Source organism: Platichthys flesus, chromosome 11 (assembly GCF_949316205.1).
Source record: "Platichthys flesus chromosome 11, fPlaFle2.1, whole genome shotgun sequence".
Taxonomy (NCBI): Eukaryota; Metazoa; Chordata; class Actinopteri; order Pleuronectiformes; family Pleuronectidae; genus Platichthys; species Platichthys flesus.
The window spans coordinates 22793753-22817628 of record NC_084955.1 but is presented as its reverse complement, the minus strand read 5'-3'; the positions used below and the strand labels follow the sequence as shown (position 1 = coordinate 22817628).

At 42.9% G+C, this 23876-nt stretch overlaps 1 protein-coding gene across 3 annotated transcripts in view; it reads left to right on the top strand.

Annotated features, from left to right (window-relative positions):
* syngap1b (synaptic Ras GTPase activating protein 1b) overlaps positions 1-23867 on the top strand; it is a 118567-nt gene extending 94700 nt beyond the window's left edge. Inside the window, exons 12-22 of one of the 3 annotated variants that reach the window (XM_062399349.1) lie at positions 118-354; positions 1125-1326; positions 1852-2054; positions 2541-2742; positions 3420-3713; positions 4201-4641; positions 5274-5447; positions 5752-5963; positions 11066-11138; positions 13601-13662; positions 21226-23867. In XM_062399349.1, coding sequence (XP_062255333.1) covers positions 118-354; positions 1125-1326; positions 1852-2054; positions 2541-2742; positions 3420-3713; positions 4201-4641; positions 5274-5447; positions 5752-5963; positions 11066-11138; positions 13601-13662; positions 21226-21346 — 2221 coding nt within the window. In that variant the 3' untranslated portion in view covers positions 21347-23867. Of the gene's footprint in view, positions 1-117; positions 355-1124; positions 1327-1851; positions 2055-2540; positions 2743-3179; positions 3714-4200; positions 4642-5273; positions 5448-5751; positions 5964-11065; positions 11139-13600; positions 13663-18486; positions 18644-21225 lie in introns of those variants that run through there. The other 2 variants (XM_062399347.1, XM_062399348.1) reach the window with 2 other exon arrangements.
* Positions 23868-23876: the final 9 nt, after the last annotated feature.

The window sequence follows — 23876 nt, the reverse complement described above, 5'->3', positions numbered from 1 at the left end:
CATTCCTTTGTATTGAGTGTGTATATTCCTCTATACTATATTAAAGTTTCATGAGGCTTCAGTTTCTGTCACTGCGAAGCACAGAATCTCTGCTGTCTTTGTCGTTTCCCTCCACAGCGTTTTCCCCCGAGAGCTGAAGGAAGTTTTTGCCTCGTGGAGAGTGCGCTGTGCCGAGCGCGGTCGAGAAGACATCGCCGACCGCCTCATCAGCGGTTCCCTCTTTCTACGCTTCCTGTGTCCCGCCATCATGTCCCCGTCGCTCTTCAACCTCACGCAGGAGTATCCCGACGAGCAGACCTCACGCACGCTCACCCTCATCGCTAAAGTAGTGCAGAACCTGGCCAACTTCTCCAAGTCAGTTTCATTTCATTCAACTTGCACCATTTCACTGTGTAGTAGACAAGATACCATGTGTGTAGATGCAGTATCGTCAATCCTGACAAATCGTAAGAGTAACTTTTGTTTACAAGAAAAAAAAGGCTTTTTTGAAACTGATACCTTTTGTAATTTGAAAAACAAATCTGGCCTTTATTTACATTAAAGACTCAAATATTTAAATATGTTTAATTAGTCTTTCCCTGGAATCAAAATCCTTATTATAATGTCAACAATATAAGCTTTGTTTACATGCATTTGTAATTGTTTACAAATATGAATGGGTCAAAAACAGAGCCCTGCGTAACGCCAACGTCACAATCATTCTCTTTCTTTCTGAAAAAGTTGCATTTTTTGTATTTGTGCAGACTTATATTAAAAACAACTATATATTGCTTTATATACATTCATTGACATTTTGAGGTTTTTTCCTCCTTTTCCTCGTTGTACCAGAAACCTTGAAAAGCTTCTTGTCTGGAATCAAAGGTTGCAGACAAATTGACATATACATAATTATATATATTCATGGATGCACATCCAGAAAGCGTTGTAGTGTTTTAGCCTTGACAACACGGCAAATGGAGCTGGAGGAAAACAAAACCACCTTCAAACAGTTATCATAGATAATGATTCCAGTTGGCGTTTGATGCATTACTTTACTTTCTTTTTGGGGCTTTTTCTCGGTCACTTCTCTCCTCTTTCACACCCCCCCCACCTGCTCATCTCCCTCCCACGTCTCCCACCCACAGGTTCGGCAATAAAGAGGAGTACATGTGTTTCATGAATGAGTTTTTAGAGATGGAGTGGGGCTCCATGCAGCAGTTTCTCTTCGAGATCTCCAACCTGGACAGTGTCAGTAATGCCGGGGGCTTTGAGGGCTACATCGACCTGGGCAGGGAGCTCTCCATACTGCACAGTCTGTTGTGGGAGGTCATTGCTCAGCTCAGCAAGGTGAATGCAAACATGATACACAAAATTAGACATTAATGCAACCACTTCACATTATTTTTGGGTGCTTTTTCATTTAGAAATTTCAATCTCAGTACTGACTTTAGTAAATTTTATTCTAAAATGCAAAATTATTTCATAGCCATCTATTAATTGTATTGCACAATATAATATAATATCACAGTCAATGTTTTTAGATACATTTAAATACATTTTACACTATTTTACAAAATATCAATACTTATATATGTATGTAATCTAGGGTTCGGCCCCAAAACTCCATATCGGCTCTATTTGATGTTCAACAATGAATTTCCACGATTCAATCTGAATTATGTCTCACTGTTCTCTTGTCTGAAACATTTCACAATATAAGGCTGCAAGTCATGACTCAAACTTGATCTGTCATAATCCCCAGGTGAGCAGTAGATATATGACATTTTAATGGACCCCATGTATTAGATTAAAAAAATGTTTAATTATAAATCTGCAGAAGTTTCTGATTAACTTTTTCCCCTTGAACCGCAGGACGCCATAATCAAATTGGGTCCGCTGCCGCGCCTCCTGAACGACATCAGCATGGCGTTGCGTAACCCTCACCTCCAGAGGCAGCCCAGCCACCAGACAGACAGGGTCCAGGAGAGACAGGTGGACAGGCTGCTGTCCCGGCCCAGCTTCAACAGGGGCATCTCGTCCGACTTTCAAAATCTCATGATGAGGGATCTTAATAGGTAGGAGATGTCTGTCATCGTGAAGAGCAAAGCAACAGCTCTGAAAAGCTTTTGGGATTTTAAAGTGTGTTTTGTTTCAAATGGCGTTGATGTGGTAAAAGGTAATATTAATTGTAAACTGCAGTTTTGAACTAGTTTAATTTTGTATTTCCATTTTATGTTACTGAAATTCTTTACATTTCAGGGGGAAATTACTTCTCATGTGCATTCATTTAACAGGCAAAGTTTCTATTTACTGTTATTTGACAATAATTACTGGGAAAATGACATCCGGGATTCGACCCCTGATCCAGATCTGTACCAAAATTGAATGGGTTCTTCCTTGACATATATTTTTATCCTTACAACTAGTTTCATGGTAATTGGTTTATCTATTTTTGTGTTGTCTTAGTTACAATCAAACAATATTTGCATAACAGTGTTCGTGATGCAGCTCTTAGTGTGTATCTGCAGCTCTTAGTGGCCTTACTCACTCCTGTTCTCCAGCTCTATAGATATCACTCGCTTGCCTTCCCCTACCTCCACCGGCGGGGTGATGCCATCACGCTCACAGATGAGTTTTCAGGACCGTGACCACCTTCATCGAGCGCCCTCCAAAGACATGTTTTACGTATCGCGCCCCCCCCTGGCCCGGTCCAGCCCGGCCTACTGCACGAGCAGCTCGGACATCACCGAACCCGACCCTAAGGTGAGTTTGACCACACTGACTCGGGGAACCATCATCCCATCCACTAGGTTTACCTTTACCAAAGTGAGGTCGGTATGACGTGCATGTTGGTCATACTTAACCGAATCTGCCATCGTGTGACCGAGGCTGTAGTTTATCATGACATCTGCCTTTTTTCCACTGATTCACCACGCAACTCATCCTAGCGGTATTTCCTGGGAAATACTACGAGGCATTCCGATATCCAGGCCTCGCGGTAAAAACACCCGCACCACCCTCACCCATATCATCCGTGGCCACATAACATACCCAAATTATACGGGGCACCCTAGCCTCTCATATCCCATACTATTTAGATGCTTAGTGTCAGTAAAAGCGTATCTATGATGGACCTCCAGGCTTCCCGAATGAACAGCGTGTCTAACCTGCAGTCGGTGGACATGCTCACCTCCTCCCAGGCCTCCATCGCCGGCATGGGCAGCTTCGGAGGGCTGAGCAGCGGAGGCGGTGGCGGCCTGGGGTCGGGCCTGAGCAGCCAGCTGCGGGCCGGTGGGAGGTTGTCAGCTGGCTCTGGCGGCTCCAGCATGTCCGGCGGCCTCCGGCTGAGCCAGCTGAGCCAGATGGGCACCACCACCGACTCGCTATCCCAGCAGCAGCAACAGCAGGCCGCCGCCATGCGCTACCCGCTTTCCTTCCAGAATCCCCTCTTTCACCTGGCGACTGCTGACGGGCCTCAACAGCAACAGCTCCACCACCAGCACAGCCGGGCTCAACCCCCAGCGCCCCTGCTCCTGACCCCAGAGCCGGATCCCTCCCACCAGGCCTACATCCCACAGTTCGCCCACGGGGGGTTCTCTCGCAGTGAGGACCTGTCCACCCTCAGGACCAGGGACGGTCACCTGGGCCAACCCAGCATCATCCACTCCCACAGCTACAGTGACGACTACAGCAGGGCTGAATATGGACGCAGGCAGATGTCCGTGCATGCACAGGTAAATGTAGATACACTGTAATCTGGTGTATAGATTATATCTTTAGGGCTACAACATACAATGTTGTTATTATTATTAAGAACTTTACAAATGCATGAAATAGTGAAAACATCTTTTGAATGTTTGTTTTGTCTGTTGTGGTTTAATCAGACAAAAGAAGCAAATTATCCGCCCTGCTTAACGAGAGCCTGTTGGTACCTTTTCATTATAAATTAGTTCAACATCAATTCTGACAATTGTTGCACATCTACTAATCAATTAATTATTTCAGCTCTTGATTTTGAATTAGTTTTTTGTCTGCTAAGCCGTCATGCTCATAGATCTATTACTCACACCTGGATGAGTAATAGACTTCCTGGATAATTTATCAATGTCTCACTGGAACCTGAAGCAACTCGTCCAATCATCACAGCCCCTTGTTTAATCTAGAGACAGAGTTTAATCAGTGAAAATGCTGACGTTTTATTTACTTGTTTTCTGTTTAAAGGAAAACCTCCAACAGCAGCAACACATGATGGGCATGGCCTCCCAGACCGGAACCTCCCACTCCTCCCTGGCCGCCACGCCCCCCACCACAGTCCTACCTGTCCGCCAGAGTTCCATTGCCCCGCCTCCCGCACAGCGTGTCAAATCCCAGACTTCCCATCAGCTGTCCGTCAGTGCAGCTGCCGCTCCCGCCGCTCCGGCCAAAACGCGGCCGCCGAGCGCGAACCTCCTCCAGTCTCCGGAGTCTGGCTACGGCGGCAGGCAGCAAGGGCCCCGGCAGCTGTCCGTCAAAGACAACACGGCCCCGGGCCTGCCCCACCAGCAGAGCTCCGTCAGGGAAAACCAGAGTCCACAGGGAACCACCGGTCAGAGCACTCAACTGTCACCACAGCAGCAGTCTCAGCAGCAGCAGCACCTTCTCAAACCCACAATGAGCAAACAGGTAACATCTGCATCTCTTTACTCTTCTCTCTGGGGCTTCAGGTGTCTGTCCACAAACATGTCTGTTACTGTCAGTGGCTCTGAACTGTGGGAGTGTGTCTATAGTATTGCGTGTCTCAATATTCAAGGGCTGCATCCTTCAGAGGACGCGGTCTACCCGGTCCACGACGATCGCCTCCTTCGTGGACCAGTGTAGATCGAGCTCGAACATGTCTCCCGTTAAATGTTTGGTTTATTTGAAGTGTGATACTCAAGCATTGGATGTCTCCTCACCTGCTGGCACTGTTACCCCTTTGAAAGCCATAAAGCAATGAATCCTGGGATAAGTTTGGCCGCGAGGGGATTCAACCGTTGGAGCTCTCGTTTATCGGTTATTAAAAGATGCAGCCATCGAAATGGGACATCCTAGTTGCGCCACTGTAACGTTCTCAGTCTTCTAACGCAGCCTCTGAAGTATGTGGCCCCTGAGTAGAGTCACACACTGTAGGATTAAGAGCTCGAGTCCCACCAGGACCCATCAGCCTTGCTCAAAATATATGAACTAATGTGATTCTGACTCATTTTGGATAAAAACCCCAATTCCCTTCAGGAAGTCATGTTCTCATGTTCAGTCTGCTGGCCTTTCTTCCTCAGGGCTCCCAGACTCCATCCACCCTCAATCCTCCAACCCCGGCCAACGAGCGGACCGTGGCCTGGGTGTCCAACATGCCCCATCTGTCAGCTGACATCGAAAGTTCGCGGATCGACCGTGAGGATTTCAAGCTGAAGGAGTACTCAAAGAGCATGGATGAGTCACGCATGGACAGGGTAGGTACCAGTTATAGCTTTCAGACCTGCTTCTTAAGGGGACAAACTTCAGTTGAGTCATGTCTATCAAATGGCACCACGATGTTCTGAGGTCGCGAATATCGAGGAGAAATAACCATGAGCGGAGTATTCATCAATCTTTTGCAGAGTTGGGTACATTCACCCAAAGTTTGAGTAGGTGGACGTGGATCTCATCACTGCAACTTGTGTTAATATACTAAACAACTCTCATCCCGCAGAGAAACCAGTGTTGTGAACAGCCCTTTATCCAGATCTCTCATTCTGTCCTCTGTCCTTCCCTCAGGTACGCGAGTACGAGGATGAGATCCACTGCCTGAAGGAGCGGCTGTCGATGTCCCACAAAAAGCTGGAGGAGTACGAGCGGAGGCTCCTCACGCAGGAGCAGCAGACCAATAAGATCCTCCTGCAGTACCAGAATCGACTGGACGACAGCGAGCGGCGGCTACGGAACCAGCAGCAGGAGAAAGACAGCCAGATTAAAGGAATAATTAGCAGGTAAATTGAGTCTGTTGTTGGGATGGAGGGCAAAGACAGCTCAGTGGTCTTTCATAGGGAGGCCACGGGCCACAGCGGCTTTATTTTTCCTTTATTATGACTTCGGTTGAATAGACTTTATGAGTTTTTCTTTCAAAATATATGGAAAGAGTGATTAAGATAAGGATTGCTAGCTTTCATTCAGCCCAATGTGCGCATATTGGATTCTATTTAACAGCACAGAAGTTGAATCCGTTCTCTCCAAAAATACATATATTGCTTATTGGAATAGGACTCGATTTACCAGAGGTTGTTATCTTGCACAGAATATTGCAGGGTAGGAGGTTGGTTTCAGTTTCATTAAGTCCCACAGCCCTGGGAGCGAGGCAGGGAGCTGTATATTGAAAGCCAAAGCTGCAGGCATATAATGAGTGACAAATTAAATGAGGGACTATAATACGGGGGAGAGATCCATATCTTATTTGATGCAGGGCATGCTCCTTCAGCTGTTGGTCTCCTTTCAGCGGAGTTAAGCTCGACAAAGACATCTCTGAGTGTCCTGAAACCTCACAACATGATTTACTTGTTATTCAACAGCATCATATTGGGATAAATGCTCCGGCCGACTCCTAATTTATTGTGCGCCTGTGTGAAGTTGTAATGGAGCAGTTCTTAAGTGCAGTCTTGAGATTTTATCGAGCGACCTCAACATTAAGTAGTTGATGGGGAAAGGGGGCGGAGTATTGATTGTATCTCAGCTGTAATCAGGGCAGAGAAAAAACCCAAATGTTTGCTGTGTTGTGAGGATATTTTTTTTAAAGTTTGACGACACGTTAGAGACGCTTCCCCCGGAAGTCTAGTTTTTATTTATTTCCTATCGTGCAAAGAGTTCAGCTGAAAAGAGATTGTCTCATAATAGTGTGTGGTCTGCAACTGAAGGGCGGATGTCTGTGACAGAGAATATTGCCACTTCTAATCCAATCCAGGAAAGAAGACGTGGAATGAAGACAGAGACAGTCCTGCTCGTCTTTTTTTTTGGTGGGGGGGGGGACATCTTTTAACGGCCTAACCTTGTACATGAAAACCATCATCACACACCTTTCTATGGCTCTTATCATCAGAAGCTTTTATGAAACACAGCTCTTGCTTCTAACTGGATCTCGGGGCCTTTCGAGATGAATCCACTTAGTTTAATTTTCTTTTGACTCTCCCACGAGATTGCAGCACAAAAAGCACAAGAGGATTGAAAATCTGTTTCAGAAACATGTCTGCACTTTTTAAAGCGACACAAGGTGTTTGTGTGGGACCTCAGGCGCAGGACAACAGAAGACCGTGGTTTAATGATAGCTCTTCCATTTTAAATCGAGGTGAACCATGATCACTGACAGACTGCATATCTATCTCTCTACATAGTGAACATGCGGGCCGATGCCTCGCTCCTTTTTTTTTACATACGACGCTATATGAAGAAAGTCACAGACAAAACTTCAATCAGTCTGTGAACGATGAAGATTCAAGCATGAAGGTGAAGAGGAATAGATTCCTCCTCCTGTAGAGAAACTTTGTCAGAGCACTTATTGATTATTGCTCCTCTGGAGTACGAGCTTGAAGTGAATCCAGCCGATCTGCTTCACTCACGGAGCCTCTCGTGTGGAACACTGGCATTTCCGATGCTTACACTTGTGACTTTTATGGTTTGACCACACAAGCATGAATTTAGTAGCAGATGTTGATGCTTCCGAGTCGATTTGACTGACAATTCACTGAGCCAGAGCCTGTCAGCGGATGCATTTGTGCACTTGTGCGTCGTCTGAACTTTGGTGCACACAACAGCGATGAGCGTGGATGCCAAGAAATGTGGTCTCAGGCCGTCACATAGGATTGATTGGACTCCAAAATCTCAAAACCATAGCCTTGTGTTTCTTTCCCATCTTGAATTGCTATATTTACTTTAACATTTTCCCATTCGGATCTATGATTTGGGTGCCAGTGCAAGTGCAAGCTCAGGTTCTGCAAGAGAAGGAGTTGAATTCTCGGCTCCTGTGCAGGCTTGAAATAAATCTGTGTACCTGCAGAACTCCAACAGTCAGCATCTTGCGTCAGAGATTTTCCTTTCAGAGAAGCCTTAATGTTCTGTGCATGAATTTTAAAGCTCAGAGCAAATCCAATATCTGTCATTAGACCGGATACACTTCATGTTCTAACAATCTAATTTAAACCAAAGCCGAATATAAATTATTATTTTAAGGTCATGCTAGGTTGGATCCACTGAAAACACTTTACCTGTAGCACTTTCCTTTAGGGTTATGATCCTATTAGTCGGCTACAGGCTCTTATTTATTTCATTATATTTATTTATCTATCCTCAGAATATTTTAACTCATTTATTAATTTCTAAATATGAATGAAACTATTTATCTTCCCTGAGCGTTTCTTGCTGTGAACTGAGCAACATATTGACATTGGAGAGATGAGTTTGCAGTAAATGGTCTTGATTGTAAGTGTTATAGTAATAATCTATTTTTACCTATAATCCATAGCATATTTAAGTCTGTGATGCAAGAGCCATAACAATAATAATATATGAAATAAAAAAAGATATATATATATATATAAATATATAAATGAATTCTATTGAGAGTGAAATTATAACTATTTTAACGTTGCAATAGCTTGACTTTTTAGTGCAATAATAGGTGGTATTGAGGTATATTGTATGCATTTAGTGTACATATAAAGAAACAGTAACTTCCTGCCAAAATCCTCCTGCCCAGGTGCCATCCACAGAATCTAAAAAACCAAGAAAATGAAAGTGTAACGTACAAAAACACGCCGCTGAGACGCTGACTCTTTGAGTGTGTTCCTAAGTTCTCTCCTGGTTTTTGGTGTTTGTGATTTCAATCTGCATTATTTCTTTCAAATGAACGACTGCAATGGATATTATTTATCAATTAAAAGCGAGAGAAGAAGAAAAAAAAAAGAGTATATATCGTATAATCTTGTATGATTTTTTTGCTGTACATGCTTGGTATGACTTTGACCCCCCCCCCCGCAGTGCGTCATCGGTGGTGTCCAGTGACATGGTGATCGGAGTCGGTGTTCGAGGAAGTTAGACAGTTCTGTCTTTTGACTTATGCAGTTACAGTATGATTTTAAATATTATCAATAAAAAGGGCAACTACTTTATTATTATTATTAATACAACTATTATTACTATTCTTTTCATTTTTCCCTCTCCAGAGATTTTGATCCTATTCTGGTGTCAGTTTATCTGCCTCTCTTCTGTAGCAAGAATATATTGATGGGTTGTACAGATTGTACTTTGGCAAAAACCTGTGTTTAAATCTTGCAAAAATGAATTCATAGTGGTGATGAGTTTTGGCTTGATGTGTTTGTGTCTGTGTGTGTGTGTGTGTGTGTGTGTGTGTGTGTGTGTGTGTGTGTGTGTGTGTGATTGACATGGCTCGTAGCAACAGCCAAAGGGTTTATATCCACTTCTCGCAGACCTGTGTCAAAGAGTTGCAAATAATTCTATAGTTTGTGTATAACCAGATTGGGGGAGTGTGGGGCGGGGGGGGGGGGGGGGGTGGTCTTCCTCGATGCCAATCAGGTAAGTTCTCAATCTAAGTCACGAGAACGAACCAGAGAAGCTATTTGCAGCTGCTGCTTGACCCAGGTCTGTGTGTTTCCTTTGTGTTCACATCGACTCCACATCCTTTGTCTCTTGCCTTCTTTCTCTGTAGCAGAATATTCAGACCTTGTGACCTCACGTTGGTGGACGCACACGTTGTTTTGTGCGACTTGACCTCAACAGCACACTACTTGAAGTGCAACTGGATATAACCATGGCTTTTTTTTTTTTTGTAACATATCACCCACATGAATCATTGTCTGCCTTTTTGAAGTCATGTCAAAAATCTTAATGCTGTAAACCCATGTTACATTCCATTGTTTTTATGGGACACTGCTAATATTTCTGTCTGTGCTTATGGATTTTCTTTTTTTTGTTCCTATTCTCTTCTTTTGTAAAATAACCCTCGACCCTGTACATTATTTATGGAATAAAACATCCAAACAACTTATGTTTGAAACTTCACCTGTGGATTTTCGTTCTTTATTGTCAAACACGTGTTCTGAATAAATGGAATTGTTCCGGAGAATGAATATGTGACTAGAATGATGGCAATTAGATTCTTCTGTCAACTATCTGACACAGTTATAAAGTTTGTGATTTATTAAAAAGGCTTATTTCTTGTCACCAAAAAAAAAAAATGCAATGATGTTTATTCTGCTGCCGGTAAAATGTCAACGGAAAACCTCGTAAACCAGATGGAAAGTCATGAAAGCGACGCAATGAATCTATCACATGGAGTTTTTACTTTTATTTTTTTTATTCACACTAACTTCTATTTGGCATTTATCACCACCATAACAATACTCACAGTTCACAACCAGCTGGCTCTAAAACTGCAAGATAAACCCGTGTGAGAAAAATATCCTCAATCGACCCGATCTGGAGTAAATCCTCGGCAACTTGGCTAATCATGAGAGCCGGGAAACCGGCGCCGTCTGCCGGCTGGTGACCAGCGCAGCAGGAAGCTCGCTCCCATCTACGGGCGGCGCCTTTGAAACGATTGGTCAAAGGATTTTTCCACTCGTGCCTTGGTCAGTCCATGTTGCATAAGACGGGCAATTCCCTGGGGATGATTGGGATCTGGTACCAAACCACCTGACTTCAAATAACCAGGAATAATTGTCCGCAGTTGGCCGTAATTGCGCTTTGAAAACAGCTTAAAGGGGCGGAGAGGCTTTGATGGATCCCATTGGGGCGAGAAGAGAAAGCTCCACCAGTGAAAATTGGCTTGAACACACTGGGCTTTCCATCAGATTTGGGATTCAGATTTGAGGTACAGGTAACCAGCATGTGATCGCTGTTGGGCCGGATGTCGGAGATGCATCTGCTCAACCTCTTGTCAAGTGTCACCTTGGGTTCATAATGCTCCCTCTCTTTCTGTCATCCCCTACTTCCCCTACCTCTCTCTCTCTCTCTCTCTCTCTCTCTCTCTCTCTCTCTCTCTCTCTCTCTCTCTCTCTCTCTCTCTCTCTCTCTCTCTGCTTCCAAGACTCATGGCTGTGGAGGATGAGATAAGGGGAGGACCCGTGATTGAGCCAAAAACCAGGATTTTCCCTGATCAGGTCTGTGAGACAGTTTTCTTCTCTCGTCGAGTCCGTATGGTGGCCTGTGCTTTCTCCTCTCCTCCCCTCTGCCTCCCCCTTTTCCTCCCCACCCCCTGCTGCTGTTATGATAACGTCTGCTGTGTGTACGTCGTCCCTCCAATTGTCTTGCCCTGTCCCCCCCTCGACTTGTCCCCTGTGTTTGGGTTCAGCCGCCAACTGTTTGCCAACCGAGACCTTTGGAGTTCAGAGTGCGTTGTTGTTGTTGTTGTTGTTGTTGTTTGCATTCCTCAGATCAAGATGTCTGACTCTATGGGCCTGTGCTCCAGGCCTGTGGTTCTGTAGTTGGTTGTTTCTGCAGAGCATGACAGGGTTAAACTCTCCCTCAACCTGTTCCACTCATTCACGTTAAAACCAGACCGTGATGCTGAGTCTCTCCTCTTCCTAGTTAGTTATAGACGTATAGAAGTTATAGAGAGTGTTCCACTGCATGAAGACGAATCAAACATTCAATGTTTTGTTCTTTCGTCATGAAGGGGATGTTCAGACTTTGGATATATCCATCAGATATATCCATACTTACATTCCCATGATGCTTTGGGGATGTAAACAGGAAGTTGCCATAAATACTGTAAGATGCTCAATTACAACTTAAAACTATGTTTTTTTACTCTTAGTTGTTGGAGATACCCTTGAGTCATTGCTCCATCAGAATAATAACTAGAATAGTACAAGTCACATAAAATCCAATGTCTGTGTGTTCAGATTGTAATAGGTAATGATTCCTATGGGTGAAGTCTGGATGGCTAGAACCATAGGACAATTCAAACTTCAGTACATTCTGAATATTGAATAGAAAATACAGGAATTCTCCCTTAATGACGACATGTGCTGGGTTTTCTCATGAATCCTTCACTCAGTTCATTTGACACTTTCAATGTTCTCCCCTTGCCTTCAAACAGCTAATGTCTCTGTCGAAGATATCAAACAGTCGCCCCACTTCAAATAGTCCCCCATGCGTTTGGTCATACTGGTGATTTTTCCCCAGTTAATTGCATGAATTATCAAAGAGAGACCTCATGGTAGATTTCTAGTTATGCATCAAAAGCAGCGGGGAGCAGAAAAAGATAGTGAAACGAGGGAAGAGCTGACAGGAGCCTGTGAGCATCACACGGGAAATATATTCTGAGAAAACCCCACATGACAAAGAAAAAAGTATATTTATTGATAATATGAAGTCATAAATATTTCACACAAAAGCTTCTCTCAAGGGAACAAATGTAACTTGAGATCGAGGGCTGTAATTATTCTTATAAACAGTTAGTATTTCAATGCTTTTAATTAAAAATGTATAAACGATGCAAATTGAAGGAGGGGAGTCCAAAGTGGTTCTGTCCACTGCTTTTCCATCATCCTTTGACTGGTATTAACTGGGTATTTAATTGTATTGTAATAGCTTGAAAAGTTACTTTAACTTTGTGAATATGACAGAAACCATGTGTAAAAAGGTTTTCTTAATTTCTAAAATTAAGAAAACCTTAAACAATATTGAAATACTCAAAATGTGGGTTGAAACTATAGAAACTTGTTAATCCAATAGATTATATTTATTGATAACAGTACTTTCATTATAGTACTTAACTATAAGAAAGCTTATTTTTAAAGACCTAAGATGTTTGTTATAAGTTTTTAAGCATTGAACTGTGATAATTTGAGTTTTATGAACTATCAAGTGTGTTTAATGAGGAAAACGCTTCCTGAGCTTGTATTAATCACATTGATATTTCATTCTATAAAATGTAATCACCTTCTTTTATCCGTATGCATTGTTGCACCTCCTTGAATATTGGTCAGTTTTGAGTGTATGTGAGGTGGAGTGTGTGTCTGGGCAGAACAAATCTGTGCCTGTTTCGTATTTGGAGTGATGACGTAAAAAAAGTGTGTTTATTTTCATCTCTGCAGAGGAGATGAGTGCATGTTGGATCCGAGCATGTCTCTTTACACATGTCTCTTTACACATATCTCTTTACCTCTGGAGCAGGGGAACGTGCAGGATTCAGCTCTCCAGAGTCTTCTGGATTAATTACTCTGCTGCTTCACATGCAGATGTTGTTTTTCGGAAGTGCACGATTGAACTCATGTTTTTCTTTCATGTCTTATGAGCATGGTCTCTGTCAGCGACACACAGCATGACCGGCTGCTTCAATGCTTTCAGGCTGTCAGGTTGTGCGATGATGTGCGGTTGCCATTATTTACATGTATTTAAATGTATGTGCGTGAGCATTTGTGTGTATATCTGTGTCCCTTTTAGTTGTGCATTGTGTTTGTGCTGTCGTTGGGTGGCTGTTGCCTTCGTTCACCCTCACCGCCCTTTCTGAATCGTGCCCACTTGCACACAAGCCTTCCCTCCTTCCTTTTCCCTGTCCACTTCCTCCTCCTCTCCTCTCCTCCTTATGTTGATGAGATACGGTGATTTCTCTTAGGGGAGGCGTCAGTCCATCCTAGTGCAGCCCCGTCTCGCGCCTGTCCCACCCCGAATAACCAGGTAATAAACCAACCGGCAAACTGTCACTCTCCATCCATTAACCTGCTGCCTCTTCTCCACTTCTGCTGTTCTCTATGTGCGTCCCTGTCCATCTGCAGCACCCTGTGAACTCAATGAAAGCCAACACACTGATACGCTCACTTTACTTTCCCATTAATCTTTCCGAAACTCCAAAATGGGTCCGTCACAGAATGTTTGGACAAAATCTGCGCGTTGCAAAAGTGACAGCAAAACATGTCAGTGATTTGACGCTGCACTGAGCAACTTGGCAGCAAAGTGGTAAACACCTGAAATGGGTTTGATCTGCGCTTCTCATAAATCATCTAATGCAATATCAGTAAATTGTACAGCGGCAGGAAGTGAAGGATAAAACTGTAGTAAAGGGACACAACATTTCCTGCAGGTGAATTAAAGTTTGGATTGAGAGACAGAGGCAAAAAGAACAGGAAGCTGTGTTGAAAGTGGTTCAACAGCTGGTTCTCTTATTCTTTAATCAGGCAGTGAAAGCCTCTGTGAAAGCCTAATTCGTAGCATAGTGGACAACAGTGAGGATCCACTGGGAGAAGTGGGAGGGAGAAAAAAACTCCCATTAACTTTCCCGGAGACAATTACGTGACTGACAGTAAAACTTTGAGTGGGCATGAAACTCCCTCAGTTGAGTCATCAGCTGCGTTAGAAAATGTGATTCTGTGATTGACTGAGTCGATGAAAAGGAATATTTTACTTTATATTCAACAATAAAAACAATGCAACTCCTAACTGGGAGGTTTATCTCTTCACAGTCTCCAAAGTGCTGAACTGAACATGGATGTATCGACAATTCTCAAATGTCTCAACCTATAAAATAAAATTGAATTGAGTTCATAGTGTGTAGAAGCCAAACTGCAGCTCATCAGTTTAATTGTATGGGGCTGAATCAATCTAGGATGATTCTATATGGTGACTTGTTTTGTTCCCAATTTCCCAAATAGAGCATTTTTAAGTTTCTATACTATTCTGGGCTCTATGTTGTGAAACAGCCATATCGCTCGGATCTGTCTTTAACTGGAGCGATAATGTTTGAAATGAGACTTGAGGTTTTACCCACTTCTAACTTTATTAAATTTAATTTGTGCGACTAATGGCTTTATATAACTCCCACCATCATTTGATGATGTTTTTAGTGTAAATTCTGAAAGCTGGTATACGACTCCCACTGTAATCCTGCTATTTCTTAGCCTGGCTAACATCATCTGCCTGTTTTTTACTAATATTACATGAGAACCTCTTAGAAAATAAGACTTTTACTAGAGAAATATCATTAATATATATTTAATTTTACACTAACGTTGTTAGGGATGGGCAGTTTTTCTCTGCCCCACTTTCTGATTGAAGAGATCTAAACAGCTTTGAAAGCTTCAGCACCTCTCAACGATGTGTCAGTTATTAATGCAGCTGTGATTCCCATCGTGGGTCCTTCTCTTCTTTATTCTGTCAGGAAGGAAGAGGTGCTGACCTGCTGTGGTTTTATTGTTACTCTTACAAAAGTGTTTCTTCTTTAATCCACTGATATATTCTGTGACCGACCTCATACAAAGGTTCATTGGAATTATTTGAGATGAGTCACATTGCTTATTCTCTTTATTTTGATAAATGCCCATATAACACAACTTGGCAGTAATAGGTTCAACAGTAGCTTAGCGTCCTGTAAAAATCTTTATTTTGAACTGTTGCAGCTCCTCACATATTACTGTCATAAACATGAAAACAGAAATATATGCCACCATAATTATTTTAAAGTCTTATATGTAGACGACCTTGTAATAATTAGCATTTTGTAGATCACTGATATGCACAGAAATATAAATTAACCAATTCATACAATTGATTCCTAAGCTCCACAATTTGTGGATGTTGGCATTTGCAGATAAAGCAGTTCAAGGACAGTTAGGATATATTCAATCTATGGATAAGTAGTTTTATTAAATTGTAATTTTCTGCCAGGCAACTAAGCTAGAAAATTCAAATAAAAGAGAATACACACAAACATGTTGAACAGTTCCAGTCTCGATTTGTGAGCAAGAAATAAGACTTTTGGTCTTTTTATTTTCTTTATATTGTGTGAATTATCTTTTATTGTAGATTTCTCTTCAAAAAACACAAAATATTCTTCATCACTTTCTTCTACACATGAGCTCACATCTCCATTCAGTCTTCCATCCCTCCTGCAGCACCCCTTCAGATAAACAATGGGAATTATGGGAAATCTCCGTATCTGACCCAGTCCTTCCCTGAAGACCACTGGATAAAGTGCACATGTTCTTATGTTTTTGTGTTTTTATGTGTGTTTGTGTGTGTGTTTTCTGTGGATCTGTGTCTCCCTGTGATATTTATCTGTTTGTGTACGTGTTTGGCACCTGGGCACATTATTTGGTTGAATGGTGGTGGCGTCTGATGATGTATAACATGCATACTACATGTTTTTATCATTTCTTTATTCCTTTTGCCTTCGAAAGTCTGAGCTTTCAAGTTAGTTAGTCTTAATAGGGGTTATTTTTCTAATATAAATATCGATTAAACCAACACATACACCAGGATTTATTGGAGATTGGAGGAGATGGGTAAGAACCTGTGTGCACAGCCCTCAGTCCACATCATCAACTACATACCAAACATTTCAATACTCCGCCAAAGTGTTTTGTGTTCCTGTCCCCAGCACCACAATCTACCATTAGCATAAAAACCACTCTCATAGCGAGCTGTAATTGAATGCACCGAGTTAATCAGACAGCACGGCCCGCAGAGAGTGAAGCAAGTGTGGTAAGTTAAACAAGGATGTCAGTAAACACTCTTTTCTGCCGTGTGTTTGTTCAGCAGCCTGATTCCTGGGTTTAATAGACATGTGTACTGGTCTACACATGGATATTAAACGACACTGTTCGTCGTGTTTGAGCAGCAATGAAAACAAGTGTCGGAGGAGTCACGTTATTACTGGCATCCTGTAACTCTCCGCGCCACAGCCGGTAGCTGCTCCTGGCACCAGTTAGCCGCTGAGCGTGTTCATTTTGGTTCTGATTGAGAAGAGAAAAGGATAATTCACGTCACTCCCGGGGCAACGTCCTTACTTCCTTATTTTCACTTTTTTTCGTTGCGTGAAGTGGAAACACCTTCCAGTCACAACGGACACACTCATCAGATACAGCTTATCCAGTGACACCTTTGCTTTTTTTTTTTATTCATTTTTCGTCTACTGGATGCAGAGCAAGCTATCTCTCCTCCTTCCTGTCTCCCCCCCACCCCCCACCACCCCCTACAGCACTTCATTCCATCCATGCTCCAGAATCTCATACTTCACACAGTGTATGGAAGCATTAAAGTGCTATTTAATGGCGCACATATCTTCCTGTTTGACACAGAACAACTAAATGACATGCACGTGCCGCCGATGTCTCGTTTTTTTGCGGACTCCCTGTAATTATGTCTCGACACCACGCGGCAAATGTGCCAGGCGTGATAAATCAAGAGCAATTACTCTATGAGGTTTCTACCCAGGTCTGATGGTAAAACTGTGAGTCCAGCTTTCAAAAATGCGTCTGTATTTGAATAATCTTGCAGCAGCTCTACATTAAACAGCGTTATGAATAGAGTACTCATAGAGTTGTCTCCCGGCACAATAACCCCATTGTTTTCTCTTCCCACTGCTCCTGCACAGACGTCAGTGAACACGGCTGGGAGTGAAGCCTTGCAAACACTCTGACACGCAGCATAACAATAATGAAACTAGTGTTTGTGTAGCAATCTTTTGGTGCCAACGTACCGCTGTGGGTAAGAAAATATGGCAAAAACCAAACTTTGACTAGATCACCAGTCAAAAGCTCCGACCCAGGCTGTGCACCAGTGAGGCAGCTGGTTGCTGCACCGTCACTGGGTTTGGGTTTGACTTTTTGGTTTGGTGAATGTGACAGAGTTTTGGATTTCATGCCCAGGCTATAGGATGCACCCTTATCTCGCTTTTTAAACCTGGCGCTAAGCTCTATGTGGCTTGACCTTCTTTTTATTTTAATTTTTTTGTGCATGTTTTTTAGTCACAAGCCAATTGCTGTAGTGTGTGTTGTTAAGGTGCCATAAGTGTAGAGTTCTTTCCTCGCCTTTTATTCAAGTTATTTAGGCGAGCACGCACATTTTTAAACTTAGTTATCATTGGACATGATTTTGTATTCAATGCCAAAGATATTTTCCTGACATGTCACCCGACAAACACCCCTTACTCCCCCCCCCCACCTCGAGAGGATCAAGACGTGTGACCTCCAGAGTTTTAATTCCTCCTTCATCCCTTCTTTCCCTGTGTCCTCTCTCCTGTGCTGCCATTTTTATCTGTGTACCTCATGCATCAACTCCGTAACTCATTGGACTGTCTCCTCTTTCTGTCTCTCTCCTTCTTCCTCTGTCCCTTATCACCGATGTCCTTTACTTTCTAATTCCTCCTTGCGTTGCCTCCGCCATCGCCTTCTACATGTTCTCATCCCAACTGGTTCTTCCTGTTTTTCTATGTTTATATTCTCCACTTCAATTCAACCACCTCCTTATTTGGTAATTCTCCTCCTTGTCCCTCACCTCCTCATCTTTTATCTCACTCTTCTTACCTCCTCCCACACGCTCTCACACCTCCACAACATGTGATTACTTTCCCTCTACATGTCACGTTATCTGCCTTGATTGGACGTCTCCTTTGAAACTCCTCACATCCCTCCACACCGCTCATTGAATGGCCTCTTTTCTACGACCATCTCTCCCCGCTCCTCCTCCTCCTCCTCTTTCCCCTCCCCTCTCTCTCTATCTCGCTAGGAGGACCAGCTTTCCTCCCTGGGTTCTGCAGACCCCGGTGTGAAAACTGAAGGTGGAGGGGGAGGAGGAGGAGGACAAAGAGGAGGAGCGGTAACCAACCATCAAGGCCTCAGAGTCTCTTCCTCAGGCATTTCCTCTGACAGCTCGCCCCACAATGGAGTCCTCCCTCAAAGCGTAGACCCTCCCTCTCTACCCGCTCCTCATCAGCACCCTAGTCAGAATGGAGAGCTCCGAGGCAACCAAACATCCTCCCCCACGTCACAGGCATCTGGAACCCCGGCACCTTCAGGCATAGCAGAGGAAAGGGGAGTAGGTCAAACACAACACTGAGCCAAATCAGAGAGAGAGGACACTAAAGGAAAAAGGAAAAACACTGACCCTGCGTTCTCCTGTTTAGCGAGACGATGCTTTGAAACTCGAAAAAAATCGCTGTTTATATTCTTACCCACACCTGGGCGAGAGAGAGAGAAGAACAGTGTGCAGGGGACGAGTAGTAACCACAATCCTACTGTACAGTGCATAACACATCGACACACAACACCAAGGGCTCTTCAACGGACACTTTATCTCTCGACTCTCACGCGGAGCTGCCGCTCGTATCAGTCTTGCAGGACAAGATGATGATACCCGATCACACACTGGTTGAATCAGTCGCACCAAGCAATCGACGAACACACCGAGCCGATATATGAACATCTGCTCCGTGCGCTCATGTCCCGCCACGTGAGGAACAAGCGCTAATAGAATGTCTTGCACCCCCCCAAAGACTTCATAGTAGCCATCAGTGGAGACGTGCTACAAGCGAGCTTATAGTAACTCTTGGATGTACCGTAGGTGCAGTTAATAAACCTATCCTGAACACGCCAGGCTGCAGAGGTGTGTGAGGCAGAGAGGTGGCGATGTAGTCTGGCTTCTTTAGTGCCTTTGAGTCTTTTACAACAGGGTTTTCCAATAGAGATAACGGGTTGAGATCCATGTTTTAGTTTGATCTATGGGCTGGAAACAGAGATTCAAAGACACAAGATCGTAAAAAAAGGTTTGAGTGACGTTTCTGGGAACTTGTTTTATTTTGTTTTCCACTCTAAGGGACTTCTGGTTTTTTGGGACTTGAGCTCGTGCGATTTTTCTCTTCTCAATCTCAGAACCAATATGTGATAAACTGGTGCTAAACAGAAACAAATGGTGCCATTTTCCAAGTCAAATGTTTGTCTGCCATAGCACTGCCTCTTTCATGATTCACTCACTGTCTCTTCTCTCTCTCTTCTGTCTCTGACAGGATCCCCCCCCCTCCAGTATGTTGTTGTACCTGTCTCTGTGTTTGTTCTTTGTGCATCCTGTTGTGTTCTGATGTCGAGAGTCGGGAGTTTCCATGTCTGTGTTTTAGCAGCAGCATCCTCCTCCAATCTCTGGTTTTGATTTACAGATATTAAACACAGCTCTGCAGCTCACATAAGGATCAGCTTCTGAACACATTGCAAAGAAGTCCTTTATTTTCAGTTTACACAGACCAACAATCATTTTAAAACCGAAATAAGATACTTGAAAACATTTTTTTTAAGTTAAGAAATATTATTTGGTTTCCATATACATAAAATGAGTCTTTGTTTTGAAGTTTTCGCTAATATTTCTCACCAAAACTAATGTTAAACGCTAATGACAGATTGTTATTTACCCCTTAATGTTTTTAGTTTGGGGCATGTACCACATTGAATTACAGTAACCATTGCAAGTATCAGTTTGTTCATTCCTAAATGACAATTTCAACACTTTAGGTTTGCTAAGCTTGCCATTAAGTGCCTGGGATAAGTATATTCAGCATCCTGTGGCCAGTAGATTAGCCAGTCATCAACCAAATGCACCATAAAAAGCCTTGCTTAAGACTTTGAGAATATATTACACAGAGGATGCTTTAAAATTTTGAATAATTTCTAAAAATGTTGTGTAGTTTCCTTTCAAAAGAAACTAAACAACTGGCATCTATTTGTGAAAGTGTTTGAAAATAGGATTAGATCATTTAATTTAAAGGAAATTTTAGACGATTTGATGTATTTTCTTTAAATTAACTTTTCAGTTTCTTGTGTGTCTAATGCTGAGTCGTTGAAATGTGTGTAATGTGTATCCATAATCCCTCATGTTGTGTATGAATATGTCTGTTGAAAGGTTTGTCTGGATGTGAACCTGTTTTTTGTCCCCGTATAGCCTCACACGCCGGTGTCGCTCTGCAACAACTCACCTTCTATAAAACCAGGAAGAGTGTCAAGAGTTTCACTTCAGCTTTGTTTCAGCCACTTTTCACCTCAGAGGGAATAAAACGACTCCGAGATAGAAATGGCCAAAGCTAATAGTTCATAGTCAAGAGCTGGTAGATTAATTTAGATTAGATTCATATTTATAGTCAGTGAACAGATTGTCTTGGATTCAGACGGCTTGTAAGGCTACTCTTTTCTCATGAGCCTGATTCCTGTGGGATCCAAAGCGGGCTGTAGGTTTGAACATCCAGTCTTCTCAGAGCTGATTGAGAAATTATCATTGCTGTGAAAATACCTCAGTGACTCAGGTAAACAAGCAGTTGCCTCAGAGCTGAACACACACAACTTTAGCGCAGAGACTAGTCCAGCTTCGGAACGACTGCCACCACGCAGACACTCGGTCAATAGCTATGCTTCAATAGCACCTGATCAAGCACCCTCCTCCGTTTCTTCTCTCTCTCTCTGTTTCCCTTTCTCTTCTCCCCCCTAGCCACTCTCAAAGCTTCATGGTGGAGGACAATGTGGAACCTAATTGGCTGATGCGCCATCGGCAGTCCACAGGGTGGCATGGCCAAGTGTCCAGAGCCCTCTCTCGTGACGCGATTGGCTGACAAAGGGAGAACTTGGGGCATTGGTCCCAGTCTCTTTGCTCAAAGGATGGTGCAGAGCCCCAGCGGACCATGTAAGGAAATGCTGGGGTCCTTCTTTTTTTCTTTTTTTTTCACTTCCACTTTACCTGGGCCCTCTCTCTCTGATTGATTTTTTTTTTTAAAGTGTGTCTGAGCCTTGTGATTGGATCTACGTTTTACTTTTAAAAGGCAGGCCGGACTTGTATTTGGCTTTCGGCGGCCTGCCGAGCATGCAAAGAACAGCTATGCAGTCCGATCAGTCGGCAGAGCGGAGGAACACAAAGACCAAGGAGGGCTCGATGCTCAAAATGAGAGAGAGGGGAGATGTTTTGTGGGGTAAGATGTATTTCAACGGTGCTTGACGTCTCTTGAAATTTCAGTCAAAGCTGATATTCTTTCAAAGCATTTATTTCCACCTCTCTATCTTTCTTCCTCTCTTCGTCTCTCTCTCTCTCTTTCGTAGTCTTTTCAAATTACCCTTTGATTCCTCTACATCTGCTCACTCTTTATCTATCTAGGATTCTCAAAGCATTATTTAACCACTTCCTTCTTACTCCTTTTTGAAACACACTTGACTTGTGTACTTTACTCCATAGTTTATAGCTCTTCCGTTTGAATCTCTTTCAGACTTTGACTTTTAAAGGAACCTAAATATGCACAGCCTAATACAACAAGTGAAACTGCTTCAGAAACAAAGCTCTGGCTTCCAGCGGAGAAACCGGACAGAATGTTATTATTTATATTTCTATGATACTGCTTATTCTTACGATAGTGTACTAGAACAACGTCCTCATTCAGAAACCTTCAGGAGCAGATATTTATTTCTTGATATAGATAGACGCCTCTATCTAACGGAAGCTCATGAATAATCCATTTTATATGAACCGAGTTTTCTTACTGAGACAATCTTGTGGAGAAGTGAACCGTTGCCCTGATGGACTGCGACAAAAAGGGACAAACTTGTGTTTTGCCTACTCCCCTCAGCACAGTTGGCACACTGCTGTGACCTGTGCACTCCTTCCTTCCTCTTGGGTATAATCATTCAAAACACAAACAAAGTGTGGACGACCCCCCCCCCCCCCCCCCCATAACAGAATCGCCATGGAGCTCTCCATTTTACGGACGATGAGAAAGCGGGTGGACGTAGAAGTTCTCAGAGGTATTTTGTGCCCTACTTCGACCCCCCCCCTTTGAAAGAGCGGTGGATGAACTCTTGGTTTCAATGCAGCCACACTTTCTACAGACGGACTCCACTGACACCAAGCAGAGTTGAAATCCCTGCCATTCCCGTTTATGACTGACGCGAGGACACAGAGAGAGAGATATGTTAGAGGTCCTTTCTGAAACGAGTGAATGTGTCTGTATATAAGTGTGTGTACCGGCTAAATCTTTGTGTATATACCGGATAAATGTGTATATATGGTATGTCCATGTACATATACAGTTTGTTTGTATATGCAGAGTGTACAGTTATTTTTTCCTCTAATGTTTCTCTCTCTTTCTATGAATAGGTCTTCTACAAGTTACCGATACTGAGGCATGGAAAGGTTTTTCAATGTCCTGACAGCTATCAGAGGCACTTTGTTTGCAGACGTAGAGTATCAGCCGGGTCTGTCCCTTACAGCTGCGTTCTCGAAGCTCTCCTACAAGAAGTAACTCACATTAATCTTAAGCTTGCACTCATTTTCTGATCGACTAAAAAGCTTTTCTAAGTAGATTTTGGGTGACCAAGCAATGTTTGTACATACATAGACTTAAGACAATTTTTTTGTTTTCTTTTGTTTTCTTTCCGAAAACCTCCATCAGCATTTCTTTGGGAAAAAATAACCTGTTTTTTTTTAGTTCATGCGTATCTGACTTTCACTTTAGGTTCCTATGGTATATGTTTTCAGCGGTTGTCATTCAGATTTATATATTTATTCCGATAACCCTTATATATTTCTTGAAATTTTGTTCCCCAAATTCTGCCTCTCATGGAGCCTTCTGGCCTTTTGCTGAGAAGCGGCTAGACTGGCAAACTCCTCCGTGAAAGTATTCTGTCATTACTTAACATCGCTTGTTTTTGTATAGGTCCTTACTAAATCAGTGTGCCTCCCCTCCCCTTATACTCTTACTAACCTTAGATCCATAACTGCACTGGTCACTCATCTTCATACCCCCTTGACAAGCCATAGCCCCCCCCCCCCCCCCCTCCCAGAGAAACTCCTCTATTGTTGTTTTGACAGGACAGACATTTGGGGATTTTGTGTATATTAATGGAAGAGTGGTGTTGAAGAGTGTATTGCAGTTGTATATGGATTTGTTATGAATGTGGATATTCTGATCATTGAATTATTATTGTAATAATGATAATAATTATTGCCACTTTGATTTTGTTGATTGGTTTCTTTTGATGCGGGTTGATGAAGATGCCATTGTTCCTTTTCTTTCTTTCTTTTCTTTTTTTTGGGGGGAGGGGGATACACCGGAAATTTATATTTTTCGGGTGGGTGAATCTGGAGATAGAGAAACG